At 35.8% G+C, this 25,066-nt stretch overlaps 3 protein-coding genes across 3 annotated transcripts; 1 reads left to right on the top strand and 2 right to left on the bottom strand.

Annotated features, from left to right (window-relative positions):
- Nucleotides 1-8: 8 nt before the first annotated feature.
- On the bottom strand, nt 9-2,919 carry LOC113751595 (putative low molecular weight protein-tyrosine-phosphatase slr0328). Its single transcript, XM_027296015.1, has 5 exons — nt 2,385-2,919; nt 2,106-2,241; nt 1,801-1,868; nt 1,640-1,726; nt 9-451 (listed from the first exon to the last, which is right to left on the bottom strand). Exons 1-5 carry the CDS (start codon nt 2,775-2,777, stop codon nt 371-373), a joined length of 765 nt encoding a protein of 254 aa, XP_027151816.1. The 5' UTR covers nt 2,778-2,919; the 3' UTR covers nt 9-370.
- A 795-nt stretch (nt 2,920-3,714) lies between these two features.
- LOC113751376 (serine/threonine-protein kinase D6PK-like) lies at nt 3,715-9,030 on the bottom strand. The gene is made up of 3 exons (XM_027295368.1): nt 8,572-9,030; nt 5,824-7,747; nt 3,715-4,648 (listed from the first exon to the last, which is right to left on the bottom strand). The coding sequence occupies exons 2-3, from the start codon at nt 7,530-7,532 to the stop codon at nt 3,781-3,783; spliced, it is 2,577 nt and encodes an 858-aa protein (XP_027151169.1). The 5' UTR covers nt 7,533-7,747; nt 8,572-9,030; the 3' UTR covers nt 3,715-3,780.
- Nucleotides 9,031-18,798: 9,768 nt separating this feature from the next.
- LOC113779397 (serine/threonine-protein kinase D6PKL2) lies at nt 18,799-23,445 on the top strand. Its single transcript, XM_027324968.1, has 2 exons — nt 18,799-19,578; nt 22,440-23,445. Exons 1-2 carry the CDS (start codon nt 18,938-18,940, stop codon nt 23,245-23,247), a joined length of 1,449 nt encoding a protein of 482 aa, XP_027180769.1. The 5' UTR covers nt 18,799-18,937; the 3' UTR covers nt 23,248-23,445.
- The last annotated feature ends 1,621 nt before the right edge of the window (nt 23,446-25,066 follow it).

Below are 25,066 nucleotides of genomic sequence, written 5' to 3'. Positions count from 1 at the left end.
CCAAGAGGGGTACAAAGAACCCTTTTCATCAACAATCCAGCATCGTCAAACAGGAAGGTTCACCATCAAAAGTTTTACAATTCCAGAAATGTTTAAGCCAAGTAAAAGAAGAGCATCAGAGGGAAAAAACTTCCCATTCCAGACTGCAGCTTTCGATAATGTTGGTTTGGCTTGACAACCAACTTCATACACGCAAATTTATGAATTTACTTCATCAAGCTTTGACCGTAATCAGTGTCTCATCTACCCCGTGATGAAAGTAAGCAAATTTGTAATAAATAATTCATGTCGATTAGTTGGCGAAGCATCTTTGGACTAGCAATGATGCTCAGAAATCTCATCTTCTGACGAATCGGCTTGCAGTATGCATCTAAGAATCAGCTAATTCTGTATTTTCTGATAAAATGCTTTCCAACAGTGACTCACAGGCATCGTCAAGTAAATCCAAAACCTGCCATAAAAGAAGAAAATTAAAAAGAATCCGTTTTAGAAAAAATACACTCCGAAGTCTTATGCTTAATATTCAAGCATTTGCAGAAAGTAGCAAGAGGGCTGTATGTATGAGACACTGTGTCATCTCATAACTGGAGTGCCACAACCAAGATAGAGAAATGAAATCCAGAATCATCTAACAACTACTTAGGTAACTCAAAATCTCTTGAACTAATGATGGACTGCAATGACCAAAATATTCGTGGACAAAGATTAGGATGTGAGCAACTAGGACTACCACTAAACAACGTAAAGGAAGTACACATCTTTTTATAAAAAGAAAAAATAAATAAAAGGTATCCATATAGCAAAAAGAAAGACACTCAGAAGCATTAAGAGCGGGCACTACAAAAACAATGAGGAAAGCAGAATTCCCAAAAAGAACCTTTGGATGAGGCATTCAGAAAAGTCTAAACATACTCCTGATAAATGCATTCTACAGCAGCCGTAAAACAGGTGGATCCAGGTTCAGTTGTCCTAGCTTGTGAAACATCAATTACTCTTGCACTCAATAAAAGCAGCACGTCATACTTTATAAGGCCAGTTTAAATACAAGGGGTTATCAGCTAGTAATTCTCCAACGTCAGGCTTCATGAATGATTTATCAATAACAGGATTCAACCTAATGCATGTATAAAACACACAACATTTTTAATTTTCACTGCTTCTGGCTTTCCTCTCACTTTCATGATTCTCGAAAATCCAACCGAGACAGATACAAGGAAGCTAATTAGGAAAGTAGGAACCATAGATATCAATATGCTAGTAACCTCATTGTCAGCTTCCTACATTTCATCCATTAGGGAATGTAAAGATCCATGTGCCTTCAAGGACATCCTAGTGTTTACATGGCTGATTGTGTATTCATAGTGATTCGATTTGGTCCATCATACCAATGGGGATAAAGTGAAATTTGTATGAAGGTGTGACACTAGTCAACAGAAGTTGTAACAGTGTAGAAGGAGGTAATGAATATGTACCAATCTAGTACATAAAAGCTCTTATATGGCAACATCAAAATAGTATTGCAGCATCTGATCTCAGTTCACCTTTCAACAAAAACAAAAACACACAAAAATATTTAAAAAAATGACAACAATAACAAAGTCATCATTGCACCTTCAGCAAAAGATTTTATATCTATTACCTTCTCAAAACCCTGTGGTCCACCATAGTAGGGGTCTGGGACTTCATCTTCTTCATGCTTCTTACAATAAGAGCACATTAGTCGGACCTGCAGAATCAACCTTAATTATCAAATAATTACAAAACCCTTGTCTATTTTTTGAACACACGTCCTCGACCAACCTTCTTAGCAGCATCAGCAGGCAAAGGTTCTCTATGCCTCCACCTCTCAAATGCTGAAAGTATAGCCTCTACATATAATACAGCATAGATATCAGATAAACAAATTTCATTTCATATTAGCATAAGTGCAACCAGTTGTAAAGAATTTTCACAGGTTGACTGTACTCTACTAAATTCATTTCTTTTTTCTGCAGGATGTAGACTATATCATCAGCCTAAACCATGGGCATATTACCGAAGCACTGATGATCCAATAACTAAAATAAAAGAATGACAACAGATAAGTCATAGTGGTGTATATTAACCTCTATTTTCTCTGTCCATTGCCAAAATAAGATCAAATTCTATAAAATCAGAGGGCCTAATTGGCCTTGATATTGAAGTTATCTCAATTCCACGCCTTTTAGAGGCAGCCCTCATTCTTGGATCAGCTTGATCACCCTTAAAATACACAACAACAACAACAATTTCAACAATAGCACAAAAAAGAAATGCATTTATATAAGTTAAAAACAGAAAGGAGGAAAACACCAACCAACATCACTATTTTAGACAAATATGAAAAGGGTAATTTTTTTCCCTACCTCATGGTAATTGATGGTGCCAGCAGAATCAATATTGAACTTAGAATCAAGACCTCTTTTTTTCACCAAGTCTCTGAAAACACCTTCAGCAGCTGGGCTTCTGCATATGTTGCCAAGGCAAACAAAAAGAACTGAAAATGGCTTCGTCCTTGAGTCAGTTGCTGCAGCTGACGGTGTGGAGGCCATTGTTGCTTTGATTATTAGATTCAAGGGTTTCTTCTTGTTTTGTACACTGTTTCTGGGGCTTTTAAGAAATGGGAATTTTTTTGGAACGGGTGGAAATAACTGGGATTTTGGTGGGGGCAGAAGAAGAGTGGGAGAGGAGTGGCAATATGGTAACTTTGGAGTTGTTGAAGCTGCAGCCAATGATGTGTAGTAGTACAAGGCCCTCATTAGCTTTTTCCTGTGATTTTGGAATGGTGAATTGGTGATGAGATTCTTGCTGTCCTTCTGTCTGGAGGGAGAGGCATTCAGTTTCTCTTTTTCTTGCTAGTAATTGTGGGCCATTTCAAGATTTGAAAATTTTTTGAGGCCATGTCAAAAATTGCCAAAATTTTGAAAGAAAAATTGGCAATTGTCATATAAAAAGTACACAATGAAAGGAAGAGAGAGGACTAGAGAGAAAACCCAAAAAAGAAAGGGTTTAGCCATGCTAGATTTTTGGCAATGGGAGTTGATTTGGCTGGCTGAGAGCCTCCCATTAAAAGCTCTGGCACGTTTGAGATCAAGCTCTTGTTTCGATTGCCTTTATTTTTCAGAAAATTTTTATGAATAAATTTTTAAATCATCATTTTATCTCACATACATCAAATTGAGATAGTAAATTTTTTTTTCCAATAGCAATTCAAATGGGCTCTTAGTATTTTTCTAATTCTATCTTTCTAAATGAATATATAATTTCAACAAGGTCTCCTGAGGTGATTGCTTCCATGAGAATGCTTCAAGACAAGAAGACGTTTTGTCCTCTACCAAGAGCATTTATAACACAATCACATTTTTGTAGCAACAGAAACACGGCAAAATGAAGGTATTGATCTTTTTGTTTGGATAGTGTGAATACAAGGTAGACTTCTGTTTTCCCCTCTGCATGTTTATACGAAGACAGAATTTATATGATGCTTGTGATGAAATTTATTTGCTTAAACGATCATTTATATGTTCCTGATCTTTAGCTTTAGTTAGGTAGTTCTCCAATTTAAAATCCAATAGAGATGGTACAAGAACCACAGGGACAACAGTTTTGGAAGATGTATCATACTTCAATATGCCTGAAAACAATCCTTTTGCATATGAATGTACAGTATATGCTATATGTCAGTTATAACAAAGATGAGAAAGCCCCGTTAAGAAGGAAAAACCATCGCTATTGCTTCCCAAACCTATAAATATGTATGTGCTAAAACATATCAAACACTATATCCTCTCCTATCGTCCTACATCCTTTTTCTTTCACAAACTTGCTAATCTCCTTATCATGTGATGCCATGTCAGGAGTCAAACTTCCGAACTCACAAAATTTTGGCACCTCAGGAGGTGTAGTACAGCGTATTAAAGCCCAGTTCAGGCCTTCAAAAAACGGATGCTGCTTTATCTCAGCTGCCCCTTTCTCAGAACCCAACCTGTTCTCCGGCTCCTTCTGTAATAGCCGTCTGATTAAATCTCTAGCATGATAACTGACCATGGGACCTGCTGGAAACTTGAGACACTCAGATACCACATTGGACAATGTTTCATCATTGCTTGCCCCTTTGAAAGGCGTCTTACCATATAAAAGCTCATAAACAAAAATTCCTAGGGTCCACCAATCTACTGCACTCCCATGACCTTCACCCTTTATGATCTCTGGAGCCAAGTATTCATGTGTTCCAACAAAGGAGTTCGATCGTGCACTAGTAGGCTCCACTATGAGCTGTGGTAGAGGACTCACCTGGGCAGCTAGCTCAGATTTTAGCTTACGAGTTTTCGATGCAGCAGATAGAAATCTGGGATTGAAACAGGACATTTGCCAGGATGGATGAAGGCAGAAAGGATCTATGCAGCTGGATTCTGAGGGAGGACTTGGCATCCTCTTTGGAGGCTCCACAACAGGTGACGATGCTTTAAGCAATGTGAGATTTACTGCACATCTTAGCGATAAGTCAAAATCTGTGAGCATAATGTGACCATCTTCTCGGACCAAAACATTCTCAGGTTTCAAGTCACGGTACACAACTCCAAGCATGTGAAGATACTCCAATGCAAGAAGAACTTCAGCAATGTAAAACCTGCATCATGCACCACGAGAAAACTTACTGTTAAATAATATATGAAGCTTTTTGCATGTGCTTCTTTCTAAACGAGGACACCACACAAGGAGTAAAAGGAACAGTAAGACTTGATAAGATTTTAGTCATGTCCTTCAGAAGCTAAAATTTCCTGTAGGTTCATACTGAGAAGTGCATGTTAACTGCATCAGTTAGCCATTTTAAATCCTTCCCTTCTTTTGATTTTGAATTTAATGAAAATTGGAGCAGATCTCCAAAAATTAAGAAGCATATTGGTCTTATATTAAAATAATCATGCTCTATGTCAAAAAAGTCGTGGTTTTTTTCAATAAAAGCTTACTACTAGCTAGTATCCCTAAATACTTCATGCAAACACAAGAAACAGCAATATCATTCACATGGATGACAATTTAATGTATTTGTCGGGTTATCGAAGTTGGTAAACATCCTTTTCAAAGGTCCTGAGACAGCAAATATTGAGTATTTGTTGATTTTGGTACCACATAATCCATTGTGTCTATTGCTTCCTGAACATTTTGCTAATTCCTAATGAGGTACTCATACTTCTTTTGGTCATTATATCTCGAAAGGAAATCAATGGCTTAGTTAGTCCTCCACATTTCAGAAACTAATGCTCCCAAATTGATTTGGATGCAAAGTTAACATACTTGTAGGAGCATTACTCAGATTCATACAGTTTCATATCTTCCAGAGCTGAAAGAGACATAAGAATCAATGACTCCTGATCAAATCCTAAAGCTGTTAATCCCTGCAGTGAGATTGGTTGAATCACTGAGTGGAGAATTTTGAATGTTATCAAAAACAACTCGTCCCCCATATAATAGGCAAAAGTCTTCTTGGTAGTATTATTTTTCATCAACTAGATCCGACACAAAGTATACCAAACTTGATTCTGAAGCAAAATATTGCTGGAGACAGAGTTTCAAAACTGGCCTGTTAACACAGATTGCTCCATGACAAGTTAAATGACTTCATTTATCCCCATTCATGAGAATTATAAAGTGAGGGATATGGCTTGAAGTACGAATGGGGACGTAAACCAACATTTCAGAGCATCAAGTTAGTAAGCATTCAGCCAGGAAAACACTCTCAAAACCATGGTTCCCATTAACATATACACTTACAGTCAAAAGTTATGTAGATTGACACGGTACCTGGCTGCTTGTTCAGCAAAACTCTTGCTGGATTGCTTTTGCCTGAGCACATGCAGATCTCCACCTGGACAGTACTCCATAACTAGGCAAGAGAATTTATCTGTTCTAAAATTGGCATAGAGGGAAGGGAGAAATGGGTGATCAAGCATTTGCAATATCTCTTTTTCAGTTTGAGCTCTATTCGTCTTCTTACGGCTGGCAAGAAAATCATTATCCATAACCTTCACAGCAAATAGGCAGTTTGTGCCAATTAGTTCAGAAAGGTAGACATTCCCAATGTCCCCCCCACCAAGCTTCTTCAGCAGCTTGAAATGTTTGAGGCCTAGGTATCCATGCTGCTTCTGAATACAATGAATAGCTTTCCATCTCAAGTCCTTTGACATGTGAGGCCGATAGCCACTTCGGCTTGATCTACTGAGATAGCTTTCTTCACTAGAGCTCGTGGTACTGCTGTAGTCTCCAATGCTACTTTTCGAACTTTGTGATATCTCTCCCTTCTCCCTTGACCCTGATCTTTCATCAGCCTGCCTAAATTGACTTTTAGTTCTTTTAGTATTGTTTGGAGCGAGACCTGAATTTGTAGGATTGGAGTCCACGTACTTTGAGCTCACCTCTGCACTCGTACTACATATTTCTAGGGAAACCATATTTTCTTCAGGCCCATTTCTAAAGGCAGAGTCAGGGGTCCGGCAAACTTCTTCACTATTACATTGAGAGGAACCACTGGACAGAGTGGATGAGTTGGACATAAGTTTCTTCATAACAAAATTTTTGCCCCTAAAAAGTGGTTTAATTAAGCGTGGACTATTGGCTGCTGATTTGATTGCCTTGTTTGCGCTTGAAACTGATGAACAAGAAGCAGAGTGGAACTTTTCTTCCTGCTCCTTGTCTGGACAAAACGGTGCATCTGGAACTCCAATTGATACAGGAACAAGCTCATCAAGCATCTGAAGTTTTTTGTTACCAGAAGGGCCAATTGGTGAAGGCTCCACTTTCAATTTCTTATTCTCTTCTAATTCTGCATTAGAAAGGTCACTGCAAATTGACAAAGGAACCATCTCACCTTTAGCTGGTGTTTCAGTCGACTCTTCTTTTCGTCTCAATTCATCTGCTGAAAGAGTAGAGGAGCTAGCATGATAATTTGAAAGTTCAATATTGTTCATATGCTCAGATGTGTGTGCGTTGCCAACAAGATTCAATGATGTGCTGCTTTCTGGAACAAGAGATATCTCCACCAAATTTCCTCGACCCTGGTTAAGTGGATAACCAGATTCACCGGCCTCAACAACTACAGCCCTGTAAAGTCTCTTTATATTTCCTGCTTCTGAGTGCCTAGACATACCAGTTTTTGCCAGCCGTTTTTTCAAAGCAGCCATCTCTGATGCCTGAGAGATGCATAATCCTCTTAGTGCCTGCTTCAAACTTGTGGACTCCGAAATTCCAATACCAGATGCCTGAGCAGAACCAACTCGCATTGGTCTTTTCATGGCACTCTTATCTAATCCATCTCTAAAATGGCCTTCCGATTGACCTGAAGCCCTACGAGAATTCTTAATATCTATTGCCTCAAAAAGCTTGCTGATATCATCCTCTATAGAATACTTGTGCCCAGTTCTCAATACCTTGTCCTTAAAACCATTCTCATCTAATCTGTTTTCACAATCAACTTCTTCCACGGACTGAACAATTTCACTCGTGCCAGCCATCATACTTCTCACTCCTATCTCCTCCCAAACAAACTCAAGAAAGATATGGTGTCAAAAGTTAACATTAACCCATCTCAGACAAAGCATTCGAGAAAGGACCACTGCATTCAACCAGGTACGCTTCAAAGCCTCTGATGGAATCCTCAGCCATATTGAAGTCCAAATTCACTTATTGATCAAGATCTTCTACCAATGGCACAATCAGCAGAATCCAACTTCTGTACACAATCAATCCAAGGAAAATGCAAATGAAAAGCACTCAGGAAAGTAATTGCTCAGAAATATCATCAATCAAAATATTCTCCCCATTCCCAGATGTTTTCTTTAAGCATCATTTTATTTCCTGAATTGCTGCTAAAAGGTAAATATCAATGAGTGCTATATGATGTTATCCTACACAACCACCGCATTAACTTAATTTTAAAGCCAGGTAACATCCAATTGGCTTTCGACAATGGAACAACTACCACTTTAACTTCGACAATCAATGACTAATCAACTTTGTTTATGAACATAAACTCTATCTTATTTTACCATATTACAATTTCCAAACTACAATAACCTAATTTCATTTAAACTTCTACTATACACTGTATATCTACTTTACCTCTTCTTTTAAGGCAAAATAAATGATAATAACTGCACCTTATCAACGAGAACGAATATTCAAAAACTAATACTAAGAAAAGGATTGCAAAATTTTCAGGTAAGGAGAAACTACAACTATGTTTATTATCAGTGGATCTATAAACTAATTTCGAAAGAAGATATCATTCAACAAAAGAAGCAAAACAGATATTACTAATCAACAAAAAGGGGCATATGGGCTACGAAAACTAAAACAACAGGAAAGCTAGAAAAATAAGATCATAACAAAAAAGTAGTATCAAAGAAAATAACCAAAAACCCAACTATAAATTTTTTTTTTAACAGAAAACTAAACGATTTAAGAAAACACAATAAAAATTCTGTGGTGAGGGTGATTACTAAACTTAATAACAGAAAACAAAATAAGAACTCGATTGGAGAAAGAAAAGCAAACCTGATGAAAGTAGGCAGAGAAGTTATGTGGGATGAGAGCACTATTGAGCTAAAATATATTCAAAACTTGTTTGAAAGTACTCAAAACAACATAGGCAGGGGAAGGAGAAAATCAGAAAATGATGAAGAGGATGATTTTTTGACTAGTGAAAGTTGAAAAGGCGAAAATACTCTACAAAAGTACAAAGTATTCAGTACTACTGTATTTGAAATAAAAAGCAAGAGAAAAGTTTTGTACTGGAAAACAGCTAAGTTATGGAGAAAAGAGATTTTCAGAGAACAAAAAGGACACAGGAGAAAGAAGAAATGGTTGTTGGGCTTGGTCTTCGCGAACTTATCCCATGTCTGGGTGGATATTGAATAGCCATTTTAGCTTGAGAATTGAATGCTGTGAAGGGGATTAAGATTTTTTTTTTTTTGCAGTTTTTCTCTCTTCTTCTACTATTGGTTTCTAGTTTCTACTACCAACTGGCGGAAACAGAGAAAAGAAGAAACTGGGTAGAGAGAGAGAGAGAGAGGGAGGGAAGGGGAGGGGAGAGGTAGAGTTTGTTTGCGTAGGCTGTATTGTACGTTGGTTGTAGTGTAGGGGCTGTAGCGTAGGGGGTTGCGGGGGAAGAACCCCCGGGGGGGGGGGGTGGGGTGGCCGCTACAGTGTACACGCGAAACTTGAGAGGTCTTGGTGATTTGGTGGCTGGCCTGCCTGCATTGACTGCACTCTCTTTTCTTTTGTGAACATTGAATTGAATGACCAACATTTGACAAAAAAAAAAAAAAAAAAGAATTGAATGAACAACAACTTTCATCTATTTGATACGAGGATACAAGATGAATTCACCTATTTAATACTCGAATCCAACTTTCAATTAGTCGAACTGAATTTGAATAGCAATTTATATTGATAAATTCTTTAAATTTGATTTGAACTCGATTCGATTAGTATATCATTAAAAATTTTATATATAAAAATTCAATTTACTCGAGTTCGAGTTGAACTCGATAAAAGTTTGTTGGAACTGGGTTCCAGAATTGAAAAAGTCAAACACAAACCAAATTTCAAATTCGTCAAAATATTAGGGATATTCGATTTATTTAGGTTGTTTACACCTGTAATTTGATATATTTTTTTATATTATTTGATATGTAAAAAATATAATATTGTTGCATGGTTGAAAAAATTAGTGCATGTAAATATAATATGATTGTACGTCACATGCAGCACCAGATACAACAATAGGACAGAACGTAATTAACCAGACAAAATATACCCAAATTAAATAACACCATCCAATTCTAATATTTATCTTGCAGATATGTTCATGCATCATTTTTTATTCGGCTCCAAAGTAATTCTCATTTGCATTGCTATTTTTTGAAATGTTTGTCAATAGATATACTGTAGTAATTTGATATATTTGAAGTAAAAAAAATGACTAAAAAATATGTTCACCGAAAATGTAAATTTTTTGTTAAACTACAATCCAAACAAGGGTTTTACTTTACAAGAGTTAATCCTCTTTCCGTCTCTTTTTTTTTTTTTTTTTGACGTCTTCTTCAACCAGTATTAGATTTTGCATTTTGAAACGTTTTTAAGCACATTTGGAAGAAAGAGATAGCTAAAATAAGCATACAAGACAAAATAAATTGAATCTATAATAGTACGCCAATTCTTTTGATTGCAGGTTCTTTTCTTTTTTTTTTTTTTTTAAAGCTAACATTTGGACAATCCAAGAGATGTGTAGTAGCGTAATATGAACACTTGAAAAATACATAATTACCAAAAATTATTTCTTGACATATCTGAGGATTCGTTGCCATGTTTTATTCTCTTAAAACGAATTTTAAATGCTTATGGGTGGATTAAAGCAATTACAAATTTAAGAGGGTCATGTGAAACCCGAGAGCAGTTGGAGTTGGCATTTCGAGTTTCTTATTGCATATTTTTCAAGGTATATTTCCCTTATATTTGTCAATTCATAATTCATTTGTTCAACATTCAATCTTTTCTTTCTTCTTACTATTCCTTTAGTACTTTGGTTAATTTTTTTTTTCTTTCTTCTTACTCTTCCTTATATTTTGTGTACATGTAATTTTTCCTCTTAAGATCATGGAATTGAAAAACCCAAATCAAGGTGATTTTCTTGGAAAATGAATATAAAATTTTCTCGTCACTGAACTTGTGAAATTTTTAAATCACCAATACTGAATACTCGCAAAATAAATCAGCTATTGATTTTCATGCTCATAAAACAAAGTATAGTAAATGTTGTCCAAGCATTAGAAGTCTTTTATTTCAAAATTCCCCTTAAACATTTTATTTATTGGAAGGATGGTTTGAGATTAGTTTGTTGCATGCATACAAAGGCATGAACATTTCATTAAAAACTAGTTTATTTTTTAGTAAATTTTATATACACTCACAGTACACTATCATCGTTTGATTTATGACATGTGTGTAAAAATTAAATTTTAAATTTAAATTTTATATAGTTATTATTCATCCAACGATTACAATATATACATTGTCAGTATAGAAAAAATTAATCATTTATTTTTTTAAGGTATATACTTCTCGACCACGAATGCAGGAAAGTCAAAAGGAGTCAAAAGTTTTTCGGCTAAGCTAAAAAGATAGACAGATTGGGTGCGGCCGTTCTTATCGGCATTCAACTAAACTAAACAAAAACGAGCCAAATTAATGGTAGATGTTGGATTGTCTACTTAGAATTCAGTAAACAATGAACCTTTTTTTTTTCGATGAAAACAAGATGAATTGCTCATTTGAATTTGTATGAATATATATTATACGTTACTTTGAGATTTTTTCTTCATTTATTTGCTTTTTCTCTTTCTCAAATATATGTGCATTTTATTTTAGCTATTGACTTTTATTAAACTAAAAGAGAAAAAACTAAAATAAGAAGTTACAAGAAACTTGCTTTTTTTTGAATAAGTAGAGAACATGCCACAAAGCTTTGAGAAAGTTTGTGTGTATTCGGATACAAATATTTTCTCAAATATTATTTTTCTTATATCATAAACATATTTTTAAAGCATTTTTTTATATTTCAAGTTCTTTTTTTTTTATTTCACATTCATCACATCATAAAAGTGTAATAATAATTATTTTAAATAATATTACATTCAAACGCTTTGGAAATATGTAGACAATTGCAAAGTGAAACAATTAATGCAGTTTTTTAGGTAGATTTTAACTACTCTCTGTACTATCTCCTAAAAAAAATTGGGAAGTAACTCTAGCAATTTATTTTGGTACTTTTGTTGTATAAATAATAACTATTACTAAGATTTATGAAAACACAACCCTTAATAATATTGACCTAGCGAAGGTCATCGTTGCATGAAAAACAAAAAATTCAAAGTTTAACATTCCAAACCCAATAAAATTATATCTTAGGGAAAGGTTTGGTGTTTTTTTTTTTTCAGCCTAGCCATGGATCAAGTTCTCAATGCTACCATTCTCTTCTCCTTTGTCTTCCACTTCTCAAAAATGAATTAAGAAAAATATTGTGAATTATTTCATTATGAAAAGAACAAATAGCCAATCATAGATGTTTGATTTTTTTTAATGGATGACAAAAGGAGAGGAAAAAAAAAGATCAGACCTACACAGCTAGCTTGAGCGTAAAGGTTTTCTTCTCACCGACAATAACTGGATTGCATGAAAAACATTACAGTAAAGCTTCGTACATGTACTTGAGACGGTTCATGTCCTGAATGTTTCTCTACATAGGGTTTCCTCCTCTCCTAAAGATAACAATACAGTCTAAAAAATGCCATTCTGTAACCATAAAACGTTCACACAAAAAACTATGGTTTGGTCGGACCTCGAATTCTAGACATTTGGTGCATGGCTGCGACGGTGTCAGCCTCAAGATAATAAACCCAAGTTAGACACAGAACGACAGCATGAACATGATCAAACGACAGCTCTTCATGCTGTCTCCCTCCCTCCCCATTATTCCAGATATGCAATATTGCAGCTCTCATGTCAAAACGTGTTGGTCGAAATGTTTCAAGTCTTTATTCTTTGTATGTATATTTCGGCTGTTCTCATTATTAATGGTTTTGTTTGATTACCTAATTAAGCTGTTAACTGAAGCTCTTGGTACAAAAGAATGAAAACAAAAAAAAAAGTTGATGGTACCGTACGATGATAGAATTCAGTTTAATTGCTAGTATAGTCAATATAAATTGATTCAGTTGCTAAGAACGAACCATCATCAAATTGGTGGGCGATTTGTATTCTCGGATGCATGTTTTAACCTATAATAGTCATTAGACCGGAGCTCATCCAAACTTTTTTCTTAAAAAAAAAATGAACTCGCTAGTATTGGTCCATTGGAGACTGATCTTATTGCTTTCGATATTAAGGTTACTAACTGTGCCAGAAGCCATTCAAATTTTACATTTTCCAACTCTTCTATGGAAAAAAAATGAAAACCATTTGCACAGAGATATCAGTCCATCAATGTAGGACCACTTTTTTTTCTCTCATGTGTCATAATGCAGAAAAGATTACCCTAGTTGGTCTTCTAGTCCCTAAACAGAACAAAATGTAATGATAGTTAAGCATTACAAGATGGTATTTACAGTCAAAAGAGACCAGTAAAAGAGTTCTTTTACTCTGGTTGTTGGAGCCCCTGTTGACTTTCTCATTGCATATACACTCTCCATTGTCACCTTTTGTCTTTTGGGAGGGGTCATACTATTTATGATGCACTTTAAACGCCCCCAAACAATTCAGTTGCAAAGTTGCAATTCACAAGTGGTTGTCTTTCAATCAGCAATATTCTAGTGTTAAAGATCACAAAGAAAGATTATGGCTCTAAGCACTATGGATCGATGACAGAATTAAAAAAATAAATATATATATAGTTTTATACTTCTCCTTAGTAAAAAGGATCTAGTAATTCTTTATTCTCTTTGTTTAGAATGTAAGAACAGGAGTAAAAGGTCGGGCTAGAAAAGGGGTAATTGGAAAGCTTGTCTACCTAAAAATATCAGCACTATTACTTTGCTCTATAGTTTGGTTTCTGTAGCTTATTATTATGATTGATCAAAGGAGAAAAGGCTAATGATTACAACTCCAGCAGAGCTTTCATGCATGAATACAAATAGTTTTCTTTTCCGATTCAAATTCAATTGGTTGCCCAGTAACAAATGCTCCTTTGGTGGTTTGAGTTTTGACCATAAAATGTTCTAATTCTTTGGCCTTAATTTGAGACGATTGGATGCTAATTTGGTTGCCACTGTCCTCTTCGAGGATTGCCATGATATGAATCTATGTATAATAACTGGCTGCCTGCCAATAAGTACCACGTAGTTGAATGGTGGTGCATTCAGGCTAAACAGAAGCTCGAAAACGCAGAAAATTGTTGAAGTGGGAATACAAATCAGGAGAAAGAAATAAAGATCTGACGATTGATGAAGAATTTACTGTGCCATTTTAGCAGATTATGATCATGTAAAGATTTGTTTCCCTATTTCTAATCATTCAATAGTCATGTGTAATATCCAAATTAAATTAAGCATTCAATAATCGGTTGGATGATAAGGTGGGAGATATTACAAGTAAAATGTCCTAAATTCAAGACCTCACACCTATACGAAAAAGAGAAAAAAAAAAAACCTATGGACTTTACGGAAAGAGAATAAACAAAACCTATATATAGGTTAGTGCAGACTGGAGCACTAATTAATGTCGTTGTTGTTGATCTCTTTCTTAAGGTTATGCTTTTAAATTCTTAAGAGAAACGAGAGCCTCCTTTGCAGGTACTATCTGTGGATCCCTAGTTACCAAAATTGCATATGGAATTTATAAGGCAAGTCATAAAATTATTATTAAGTCACATGATAATGGGATAATAGGACTTCTTCAACTTTTGCTAGCAGGCGTCCCAAAAGTGAAGTTAAAAGGAACTTATACAATCAATTGCTCTTGAGTACTTTATTTAAGGAAATAATGGATGTTTACTGTTGCATGAGGAGGATTTATTTTTAGTGCTTGTCAAACAAAAGACGCTAGGATTTGGAAGCAATCAAATCAGAGAAAAGAACTTTCATAGGGATCCCTCTTTTCTCAGCAATAGTAAACTTTGAGAGTCTAAAGTTTAAGCTGGCAAGACTTTCTTGTCTATGCTTAGTTTATCCTTTTTGATAAAAACATCGCAATTTTATTAAAATTTGTATTAATGGGCGAAGTTTTCTTGTTTCATATTTTTCTGGAAGGTTGAGGACAAAGAGATTCTCTTGGAATGATAGAAGCCATTAGGGTGTATTCAAGTCGAGTCGATATCAAATTGTGCACTACTCGAGCTTGACTAGAGGTAAAATAACTAACTCGAGTTCGAACTCGACTTCAGTTTATGTTACTCGATTTCGAGTTTAATTAAATCTAATCGAGTCAAAGTAAGTTCAATCGAGTCTATTTGAGTGTAATTGAACTTAATCGAGTCTATTCGAGTCAAATCAAGCTCACGTAATAAAAATCAATATTTTACATATAATTTTAAATAGTGGACATTATTGATATTTCATAATAATAAATACAAAAATTTAAAAATATATTTATTATAAAAAGCTCGATTAGGCTCGTCAAGCCTTCGAGTATAAAATATTGGAGTTCAAGTTCAACTCGTGAGCTCAAATGAGTAGAGCTCGAGCTCGATCAAAATGAGCTCGAATCGAGCTGTTGACCGAGCAACTTACGAGATCGAGTCGAACTATTTTGTTCAGCATCACCCCTAGAAGCCATACCAACGATCCTTCATTCATTCTAAGATGGGATAAAAAGCCATACCAATTGGCTACATCTAGTCTTGAATATTTATCCTTCTCATTTTCTTGAATTGCAACAAAAAAAAAAAAAATTAAAGTGCCAACTTATTGTTATATCAACCAAAATTTTTTTCTTTGATAGAATTGCATGTCCTGCCTGCCATCATGAATTCTTGTTAATGCGTTCACATGTTTTCTCAACCATAAGCTATACAAGAGTTCGACTTTTTGTCCTAATGTCCTTGACAGATTGTATATTATACCACCACCTTCCAATTGCTTCAAGAAGCAAATCAAGTTCCTTGCAGGCCATAGGACAGCAATTTGTTTTACCTGTCTTGGGTTTTCTTGTCCAAACAGTGAAACAGATTAGACCATAAAGTACCATAAAGATCAATTACAAACGTTTTGGGCCAATATTGTGATAACTTGAACAGAGAAAAGAACATAGAAGTACTATCCGTGGCAAAAAAGCAATCAGTAGTATCTGTTGGCAAGTGCATGTTATCTATTTTGCTCCTCTCAACTGATGCAAGAAACTGTACTACACATCAACAAACTGTCTTTGTTCCAATGCAATATGTGATTGAAGAAATTTCAGCTGTTGGAACAAGACTGTTATTATACTGTTCAATTGGGCATTGCCAAAAATACCAATTAGCATTCACCACATCAGTGTTTCACCATTAAGGAACGTATAGTTATTGATAATTATCCTTTTTGGACACTCATTCTCCATATTTCATTAGTTTTTCAACATTGCAGTAAACTACTTGCCGACACTTGAAAAAATTGCCTTCAAACAATTTGCCATTGGTATGATTTTATCTCAGTTTTAAAACATGTTAACCATAACAGGAAAGATGTGTGTTGTCAATGAGAAAGAATCCCTTTTTTATGGATAAAATAAAAGTCGATATTATTAATAAATTAGTTGAAAATCATCCAACACGATGATTTGTTTGACAAAGAAAATTGTACTAATGACAGAAGATACATAGATCATGTCACATAATGAGAAAGGATCGTTCATATGCTCAAAAACAGTGGAGTATTCAATCCAAGTAAAATGCAGTTGAAGTCTCTAATGAAGTACTAGACATAGCAATAAAAGATTACTTGGTCCTCAAATATAACTTGACTGGAGATATAATTAAGAGTTATGACATGAGCATTTATAGTAGTAACTCAAAGCTTACGGTTAATTCAATAGAAAGGGTCCAGAGTAAATGAAGGCACCCTTCAAGTAATGCACTGACTAGAGTGGCAAATCCTTCTGCAATATCAGAATGCAATAACATTTTTGGTGAAACTCTATAAACTACACAGAATAATTATATTGGCAACAAGAAAGAAAGAAAGAATGCAGAACAAAGAGAGCAATTTTGTGTTGTTAGAAAGAAAAAGACAGAGTGGTTAAACCCCGTAACCACTCTAATATTCCTCAACTTGTCAAATAATTTTGAGTGATTTCCCCCTTAGAACTCGTGAGATTTAATAGTTTCTATTGTTATTCTCGTTGTTCGTATGATGGTGTAGAATTTGGTCATTAGAATATTGTAGGACAAGAATGAAATAGGTTCTGACATTCGAGGAGGCAAGCTAGAGATGGTAATGAATTGGGGCTCAAATAACATAAATTATGATTTGGAGGGCTACTGCAAAAAATCTAAAGTGCGACGGATAATTTTATCTCAATACAGAGCAACTATTAAGCATGTAGTTGTTCCAAAACCAATGAAAAGTTTTATATGAACTTATGGGAATCACCACTTGATTTCATTTAACATGTCAAATGAACTCCATTTAACTTATGAATTAGCAAATGAGGCCCTTATATATCCAAATGGAACTTTTTTATTGGTCTTAAATCAACTACTGGGCATGCCTAATAATTGTTTCACACTGACATAAAATTTGAAAGAGGAAATTGCAACTTGCCCAATGCATGTTGGATAGCACGATAACAAGGTATATTGAGTCAAGGATCAAGGGAGAAAATTTAAGCGAAAAATTCTGAGTTCGAAGCCTCTTACTTGCACTTAAAAAAAAAGAAAAGAAAAGAAAAATCAAGAATACAACATTGTCTAAAATCTTTTAGTTCATAACAAATGCATGGTATCAAAAACAAAAGTAAAATGCTTCTTTTTTTTTATCTAAAAGAAAAAATCTTATTGTTCCCAATGCCATATTATTTGCTTAACTTGTTAGATGAATGCAAAAAAAATCTAGAACTAGCATGAAAGTTCATGTAATTTATGGATAAATCATCAAGGAATATTTATTAAAATGTTTTTTTGAAACTTTTGGAAACATATATAGATCGTAATTTGGAAATTTTAAGACGCGTAGTCGATGGTTTATTTTTCTCCGTTCAACCAAATAAGATGAATGATGAGTATTCGTGAAGCAATTATGCAAAATTAAAGTGACAATATAACCGCCCAATCAATATGACCTCAAATGCAAATTCAATAAGAAGACACATGCACACAACATACTCATATAACATGTATAATTACTTGCACATTAACAATCAAACGATTCAAATCTTAAAAACTTTTACATTTTTTTTTTCCAAATCTCGGTTACTGCGTGTTTACAATCGGTCTTATACTAGGAAGAGAGAGGAAAAGAGATGGAGATGGACGCAACTAAATTATTGAGAATTCAAAAGGAAGTAAATTACCTCAAAAAATGTTCCAAAAATTTTTTGAATGGGAAATGCAAGCAAAGGGTTTCGAAATCCTTACCTACACCAAGGAGATACTTTTGTCCTTCCGAAAGCTTTCACGTGAAACAAACAGAATGCAAGAAAAAATGAAACACGATTTTCAATTTTTTTTTTATTCTTTGAACTATCTTTTCATCTCACATAAATTACATCATAAATTAAAAATGCTAGAGTCTTATTCTAAAATTTTTTTTTAAATAATCCTCTATCCAAACAGACTCAGTAGTAATGGACATAGTAACACTACTACTTTTCCTCTTAACTTGTACCATCATTAAATTATTACCCATAGTAATTTTTCACATCAACTCGTTTTCAGTCTTCGTAATTTACATTGACAACATCCCAAGATCGAAAAATGTAGCAACACTTGGTCACATCCAACCACATTAAGGGCTTAATCTCAACACATAAGCACCAAATTCCATCAATTTGATGAAACCATAAAGTTCAAGGGGGCAAACTACAATTTTTGTTCTCCCTCACATAAAATGAAAACGAACCCAATTTTCCAAGCTAAGGACGCCCAGTCCCAGGTCCCATCCCAACATATAGATACACAAGAAGACGTATAACTCGGGGCCCAATGAAGAGCCAATTTGTCCACTAAATCCGGTTCCCTAAAACCACGTCTTCCCTTCTCACTACATTTCATTGCCCAAAGTCCCACATTTCCCGGCCCATTTAGAGCTCCTTGCCCCGATATCCAGCCCCCCCATCGCCCTCTTCAAAATCCCCACAACCCCCATTTTCCACATCCACTCCCACCATTTCAGTGTTCTTCCACTGGAATAGCCAACTAGCGACCGGAAAAACTAACCAGCCAAGCCAAGCAATGGAGCCATGGCTTGACGACTTAGCCGACGACCTCCAAAGCATGAGTTTCAACTCCACCACCACCGCCACCGACATCCACCGTTCCACGAGTTCCGGTTCGGAGACCACCTGGACTGCAACCTCCTCCTCTTCCTCCTCCGCCCACCACGTCTTCCCTCTTCCCCCTACAGCCCACCAAAAGCCTCACTCCTCCACTCCCTCCGGTGACCCTTGCTGGGACGCCATCCGTCGCGCCCGCTCCTCTTCCCCTTCCTCCACTCTCTCCCTCTCCGACCTCCGCTTCCTCCACCGCCTCGGCTCCGGCGACATCGGGTCCGTCTACCTCTCCGAGATCAAATCTCCCGAGCCCCCTCCTCCTCCTCCTCCTCCTCCTGCTCAGCATTCTTCCTCTACTCAACCGGCGCTTTTCGCCGCCAAAGTAATGGACAAGAGAGAGCTGGCGGGCCGTAATAAAGAAGGAAGAGCGAGGACGGAGAAGGAAATTCTCGAAATGCTAGACCATCCATTTCTGCCCACGCTCTACTCCTCCATTGACTCTCCGAAATGGTCGTGTCTGTTAACGGAGTTCTGCCCCGGCGGCGACCTCCACGTTCTCCGCCAGCGCCAGCCGTTAAAACGATTCCCTGAATCCGCCGTCAGGTACGCAACATTCTGGGCTAATGAGTACATACTTTTTTTGGATTTTGAACATTTGAATATTTGATATGGTGATGATGACGGTGGTGATGACTCCACAAAAGAGAGAGCAGAGAAAGTGATGGATCATGAACAGGGGGTGGTGGTGCGGTCCCCACCACCTGGCCCTGGCGGAGGAGGTGATGGGGAGTCAGTTATATTATGAGGATCACCCCAACTAAATTTTACTGCTAGCAACAGTAGCAGTAGATAGTAAACTATTTCTGGTGTTTTTACCGGGGGCCGGTGATTCTGATGAAGTGGGAATTTTCGTTTTACCCACACTGGTTCAGAATTCAGAGTTCAGAGCTTTCTTTCTGTTCAGTGCAGTCATCAGTGGGGTTGTTTGCTTTTGGCTGCAAAAATTTTTTTTCCCCTTTGTCTGTTTGTGGGTGAAATGGCTTTTTTTATTCTGATTTGATCAGAATAGCTTTTATTGTTCTTTGTTTTTTTTTATTTTGATAAAAAAAAAAATGTAGCTAAAAAGTTGTTTTATGCTAGATTATTACTAGTATATTTAATGATACAAAGTTAAAATTTTAGGTAGCCATAGATTGTAGTAGAAACAAAAAGTTTAGAGAGCAGTAGTAGAGGGGTTTTTAAAATATTATGTTAGATACTATATGCAATAGTAACTACTCTTTTAGCTAAAAATTTAAGAAATGTTTGGATTACAATTTTTCAAAAAAAATTGCTACGTTGTTCTTTTTGGAAACATATTTTTTAATTATCTTTTTCCGTCACATATATCCAATCACTATAATAATTTTTCTACAAAAAAAAAATCTAGAAAAATGCAATCCAAACAAAGCTAATTTTTCTGTGACAAAATTATCAAGATCAAGAACGTCCTTTGACAAACAAAAATGTTGGTTTAGCTCTAATTTTATTTTTTTGCATACTATCCAAATTATAATGGTTAGTCCGGATAATACTTGAAGCCATTTTTCCTTCTATGATCTAACAAGTATCCGAAAGGTATCCTCTTTTTTTTTTTTTTTTGCATATTTGGATAGTACAAAAGTACTAGTAGTAATTTAGGAACTTAATATGAAAATGAAAGTCCAGCTCAAAGAGACGGGGCTTTGTTAAATGCTGTATTTGGGATCACCGTTGGTTGGCTTTGATCACTGACACATGGAGTTGAGGTTGGGATGGAAGACAAAGAATACTTTAAAGTCTTTAGTTTGGGGGTTGGGGAGAAGAGGAAGGGCAGTGTTTATGGTTGACCTTGCTAAGGACATGTGACAGCGGAAGAGTTGGTCACGTGGGCCTCTTGTTCTTTCTAGTTCATTGATTTACTCTCAATTTTCTCACTTGGAAAATGACAAAGCTTCTTCGATCCCAGTTTTTATCTGAGTTAAAATTTTTCTCTTGGGAATTTTCTATTTTGTTTGCTATTGGTCAAGAACCCTGGAGGGTTAATCCAATTTTGTTTGTTCCCCTAGGACCCCCTGGCTTCTCAAATCTCAGCTACGTTAGCTTCTCCGGAATTTCGGGGGCTTGAAAATTTTGGGTTTTTGAATGATATTTTATTACTGTGCTGGTCAATCAGGCATCCAGTTCTTACAAGGAATTGCATGAATAGTGTTCCTGATTTGCCTCTAATCTGTCTAGCTTAATTTGGAATACTGCTTGTGGGTTGTGATTGATTTAACACAAAGTTAGGAATATTTTTTGTAATTATTTTTTCTGATTTGACATTCCTCTGCAAGCTGCATGCATAATTGTTGTGGACAGTTATTTTGAATTTGCTATTTTTAATAGTTTTTATAAAAAAAATTACTGTAGCGATTTGACGTAGTATATGAGATAAAAAGGTAATTGAAAAATGTATACATAAAAAATAGCGTAAATTTTTTTCTGTTAAAAACAGCACACCAAGCAAATTATATTTACGTTTTCTGTAAATATATTATCTAATCACCCTTTTACCAAATATACGTCAAGTCGTCACAATACATCTTTCTACAAAAACTCTAAAAAAAATAGCAATTGAAATAGAAAACCTTACATTTTGATATTGATGATGTTTCTTTACTTTGTCTTTTACCGCAATTTTATATGACCTAATTCATTTGTTACCTTAGGAAGCAAGAAAGGCTGGTAAATTATATAGAAATCAAAGTCAAAAACACATTGCTGTTACATCATTGATGCAACCATCTCTATTTGATTAGGTGGAATTGCTTTTCAATTCAAGGTTGTTGTCATCATTTATTATATAGTTTTTGTATTATGTGGGTGCATTTATGCACAGCCGATGGAAAGCAAACAAAGATAGAGAACAAAAAGAAAGAAAAAAAATTTGATGCCTACAGGCCATAATACGGGGCCCAAGTTACTCAACTCCCCCTCCCTAAGTTGCTTCATTGCTTAGGAAAAGTATTTGAGTCTTACAGACATGACTTGCATTGAAGTCTTCCCACGAGGGAACATATTGGTCCCTATCCATATATATATGATATATCACACACCACCCAATCCATTAATTAGTTTCATAGACAGAATGAGATAATTATTGTTTAAATATGATTAAAGCAAGATTAAAACTGTACCCTTTTCATGAGCTGGTTATGGTGTGATCAAAGAGCATATTTGCTGGATGTTTGTCTAAAATTTTACTGTAATTTACTATAGAGGTTGTAGAAAAAAATTTTGAAGTGTGTAAATTTTTGGATATTTTGAAGTGTATAATTTAAAATTTTTGAGAAGTTTTTGAGATTACTGCAGTTAAAGTTATTAAAAAACTTGTGTGCTTGCCAAACAAGTCCTATAATTGTCTTTGACTAAAAGTTTTAATGGTCTCATGTGTATGTTTCCAGGTTCTACGCATCAGAAGTGGTGGTGGCTTTAGAATACATCCACATGTTGGGAATCGTTTACCGTGATCTTAAGCCTGAGAATGTGTTGGTCCGATCCGACGGTCATATTATGCTGACAGATTTTGACTTATCCCTAAAGTGCGACACATCTACGTCAACGCCGGCTCAAGTGATCTCCAAACAAAATCCACCCAATGCGCCTGCACCAAATGAGTACAGCATTGATCCACCAGCTTTTACCTCAACTTCATGCATTCTTCCCAGCTGCATTGTCCCTGCTGTTTCTTGCTTCCACCCTAAGCGTAAGCGAAAGAAGAAGCCAGGGCAACACAACAGGCCGGAGTTCGTGGCCGAGCCCATTGACGTCCGATCAATGTCGTTTGTCGGGACACATGAGTATCTGGCGCCGGAGATCGTCTCCGGGGAAGGTCATGGTAGTGCAGTGGATTGGTGGACGCTAGGGATATTCATTTTTGAACTGTTCTATGGTGTGACGCCCTTTAGGGGAATGGACCATGAGCTCACACTGGCTAATATCGTAGCTCGAGCCCTTGAGTTCCCAAAAGAGCCGGGGATACCGGCCGGCGCGAAGGACTTGATATCACAGCTTCTCGTGAAGGATCCGGCGAGGCGGATGGGATCAACCATGGGTGCATCAGCCATCAAACACCATCCCTTCTTCCATGGAGTTAATTGGGCACTTTTAAGATGTACATCTCCACCTTTTGTTCCTCCTCCATTTAGTAGAGATGTAATATCGGATGAAAATTGTTCAGAAGACAATAATGCCCCCGTGGATTATTACTAATTACTATGAATAATGAGAAGAAAAAAATTTCTCTAATGCTCATTTCAAGGGCTATCCTCCTACCCCAACCCCCTCCCCCCGGGCCTCTCTCTCTCCCCGGGGGCCCCTTTAAAGCTATGTAAATTAGAGTCTCCACATGAATAAAAACTCTACTCTCATGTATAGATGGATATGTACAGAGATAGGATTGATTTCGCTCACGTAAAATGAAGCTTATATCACCTGGTAAATTTTCTTATGTTTGTGCAATATTAGAAGTTTGCTTTTGTGGAAATTTCACGTTTACCAATGCATTCCTATTGAAACTTTTTATCCCTTTTTTTTTCATATTCATCACGAACCAGTAATTGTGAGCATACTAGAGAATATCATGTCATAAATCCCAATTCTTTAAGATTAATCTTTGCACAATGTTAAAAAAGAAATCCAACGTAACTCTGCTTCACACGTGCGCGCGCGTGTGCACACACATATATATATATATATATAAGAAATTTAATGGTAGCCTTGCTTCACACGCGCACATATATATATATATATATATGTAATATACATAGCTCTACTTCACACGCGTGCGCGCGCACATATATATATATATAAGCAGAGCTACCATTAGAACACAAACATATACGCACACAACAAATGTCAAACAAATGAGATAATGTCATGTTCGTTCATACCCAAAGATTGAATCAAATTAGTTGTTTGTGGTATTGAGTGTTTTTCGGGATATTCATAAGATCCTGTCAACAGCATGAAAATGACGGTGAGACATCCTAATTGAGGTGATAATAGGACCATGTGCACAATTGTCTGTTCATTTACAATAATACAACTGCAAGCGACACAAGAAACTTCTTTTTCAGAGTTTTCTTCCAAGTGATAATAACTAAGCAAATTTCATTTTCTTCTCTTGTAAAGTCAATGCCGGTGTCGGAAGCACCGGCTCTCCATTCTCGACAACGTAAAAGAAAACAAATATGTATATATGCAAAGCAAAATCTATCATAGACGATAATCTGTGTTTGTAGTAACATATGAAGCCTATGGACAATATTTAGTACACCTGAAATATGTTCTCTATGGATTCTGATTTTTAGAAAGCTAAAATCAGAATTTAAAAAAAAGCTAGAGAGAAAATTATTGAACGTATAGCATAATTAATTTACAAAAATTATAAGCTAAAAACATGTCAAAAAATCGGTTGTCAACAAGCCCTGGCTGAAAGGAGTGCAAGCTACATTTTATGTAGAACATGGGCAATACTAAATCAATCTTTTTATCATTTACATTCTTACCATCATTTTTATTATATACTTTTTATTTATTAAATTATATGATATAACAAATAGTGAGAATGCGTGCAAATAACAATTTTCTAAATTCAAGTCATCATGATATCAGAAATATTGTGAAGGGGCCCTTCTGCATGGGAATGGCTTAATGAGATCATAAAGACTAAAGCATGTCCCCCACCCACATGGATTGTTTATTGCATGGATTGACTTGGTGATTGGAGCCTTGTGCTGCAGGCACCAGCAACAAAAGAGCCCTTCTCGTTTTAGTTGTAGGATTTCTTTTTCTTGAGTAGATAAAAAGTTTGGATGACTTCGTCTTTAATCACAATTACGTGCGCACTTCAAATCACAAGTCATTTGTATTCTTACCGATCATCCATCAACATAGTTTTTTCACACAAATAACAAAATTGGAACACACAATCTTTTCTGAAAAAGTAATCTGTTCCAATTAATTGAGCCAACTTATATTAACTTAGTGGTAGATATATTGTAGTAATGGTCTGATTAGTTCAAAGTTT

The sequence above is a fragment of the Coffea eugenioides genome, chromosome 1 (assembly GCF_003713205.1).
Source record: "Coffea eugenioides isolate CCC68of chromosome 1, Ceug_1.0, whole genome shotgun sequence".
Taxonomy (NCBI): domain Eukaryota; kingdom Viridiplantae; phylum Streptophyta; class Magnoliopsida; order Gentianales; family Rubiaceae; genus Coffea; species Coffea eugenioides.
The sequence above is the reverse complement of the archived record's forward strand: the minus strand, read 5'-3'. Positions and strand labels throughout refer to the sequence as shown.

Excerpts from the sequence above, each read along its gene's own strand:
- LOC113751595 (XM_027296015.1), bottom strand. The coding sequence starts at position 2,777 with ATGAGGGCCTTGTACTACTACACATCATTGGCTGCAGCTTCAACAACT. Across the intron at positions 2,242-2,384 it reads GCACCATCAATTACCATGAG|GGTGATCAAGCTGATCCAAG; the intron begins GTAGGGAAAAAA and ends GTGTATTTTAAG. Across the intron at positions 1,727-1,800 it reads CTGCTGATGCTGCTAAGAAG|GTCCGACTAATGTGCTCTTA; the intron begins GTTGGTCGAGGA and ends TTGATTCTGCAG.
- LOC113751376 (XM_027295368.1), bottom strand. The coding sequence starts at position 7,532 with ATGATGGCTGGCACGAGTGAAATTGTTCAGTCCGTGGAAGAAGTTGAT. Across the intron at positions 4,649-5,823 it reads TTTGCTGAACAAGCAGCCAG|GTTTTACATTGCTGAAGTTC; the intron begins GTACCGTGTCAA and ends TGCATGATGCAG.
- LOC113779397 (XM_027324968.1), top strand. The coding sequence starts at position 18,938 with ATGGAGCCATGGCTTGACGACTTAGCCGACGACCTCCAAAGCATGAGT. Across the intron at positions 19,579-22,439 it reads TTCCCTGAATCCGCCGTCAG|GTTCTACGCATCAGAAGTGG; the intron begins GTACGCAACATT and ends GTATGTTTCCAG.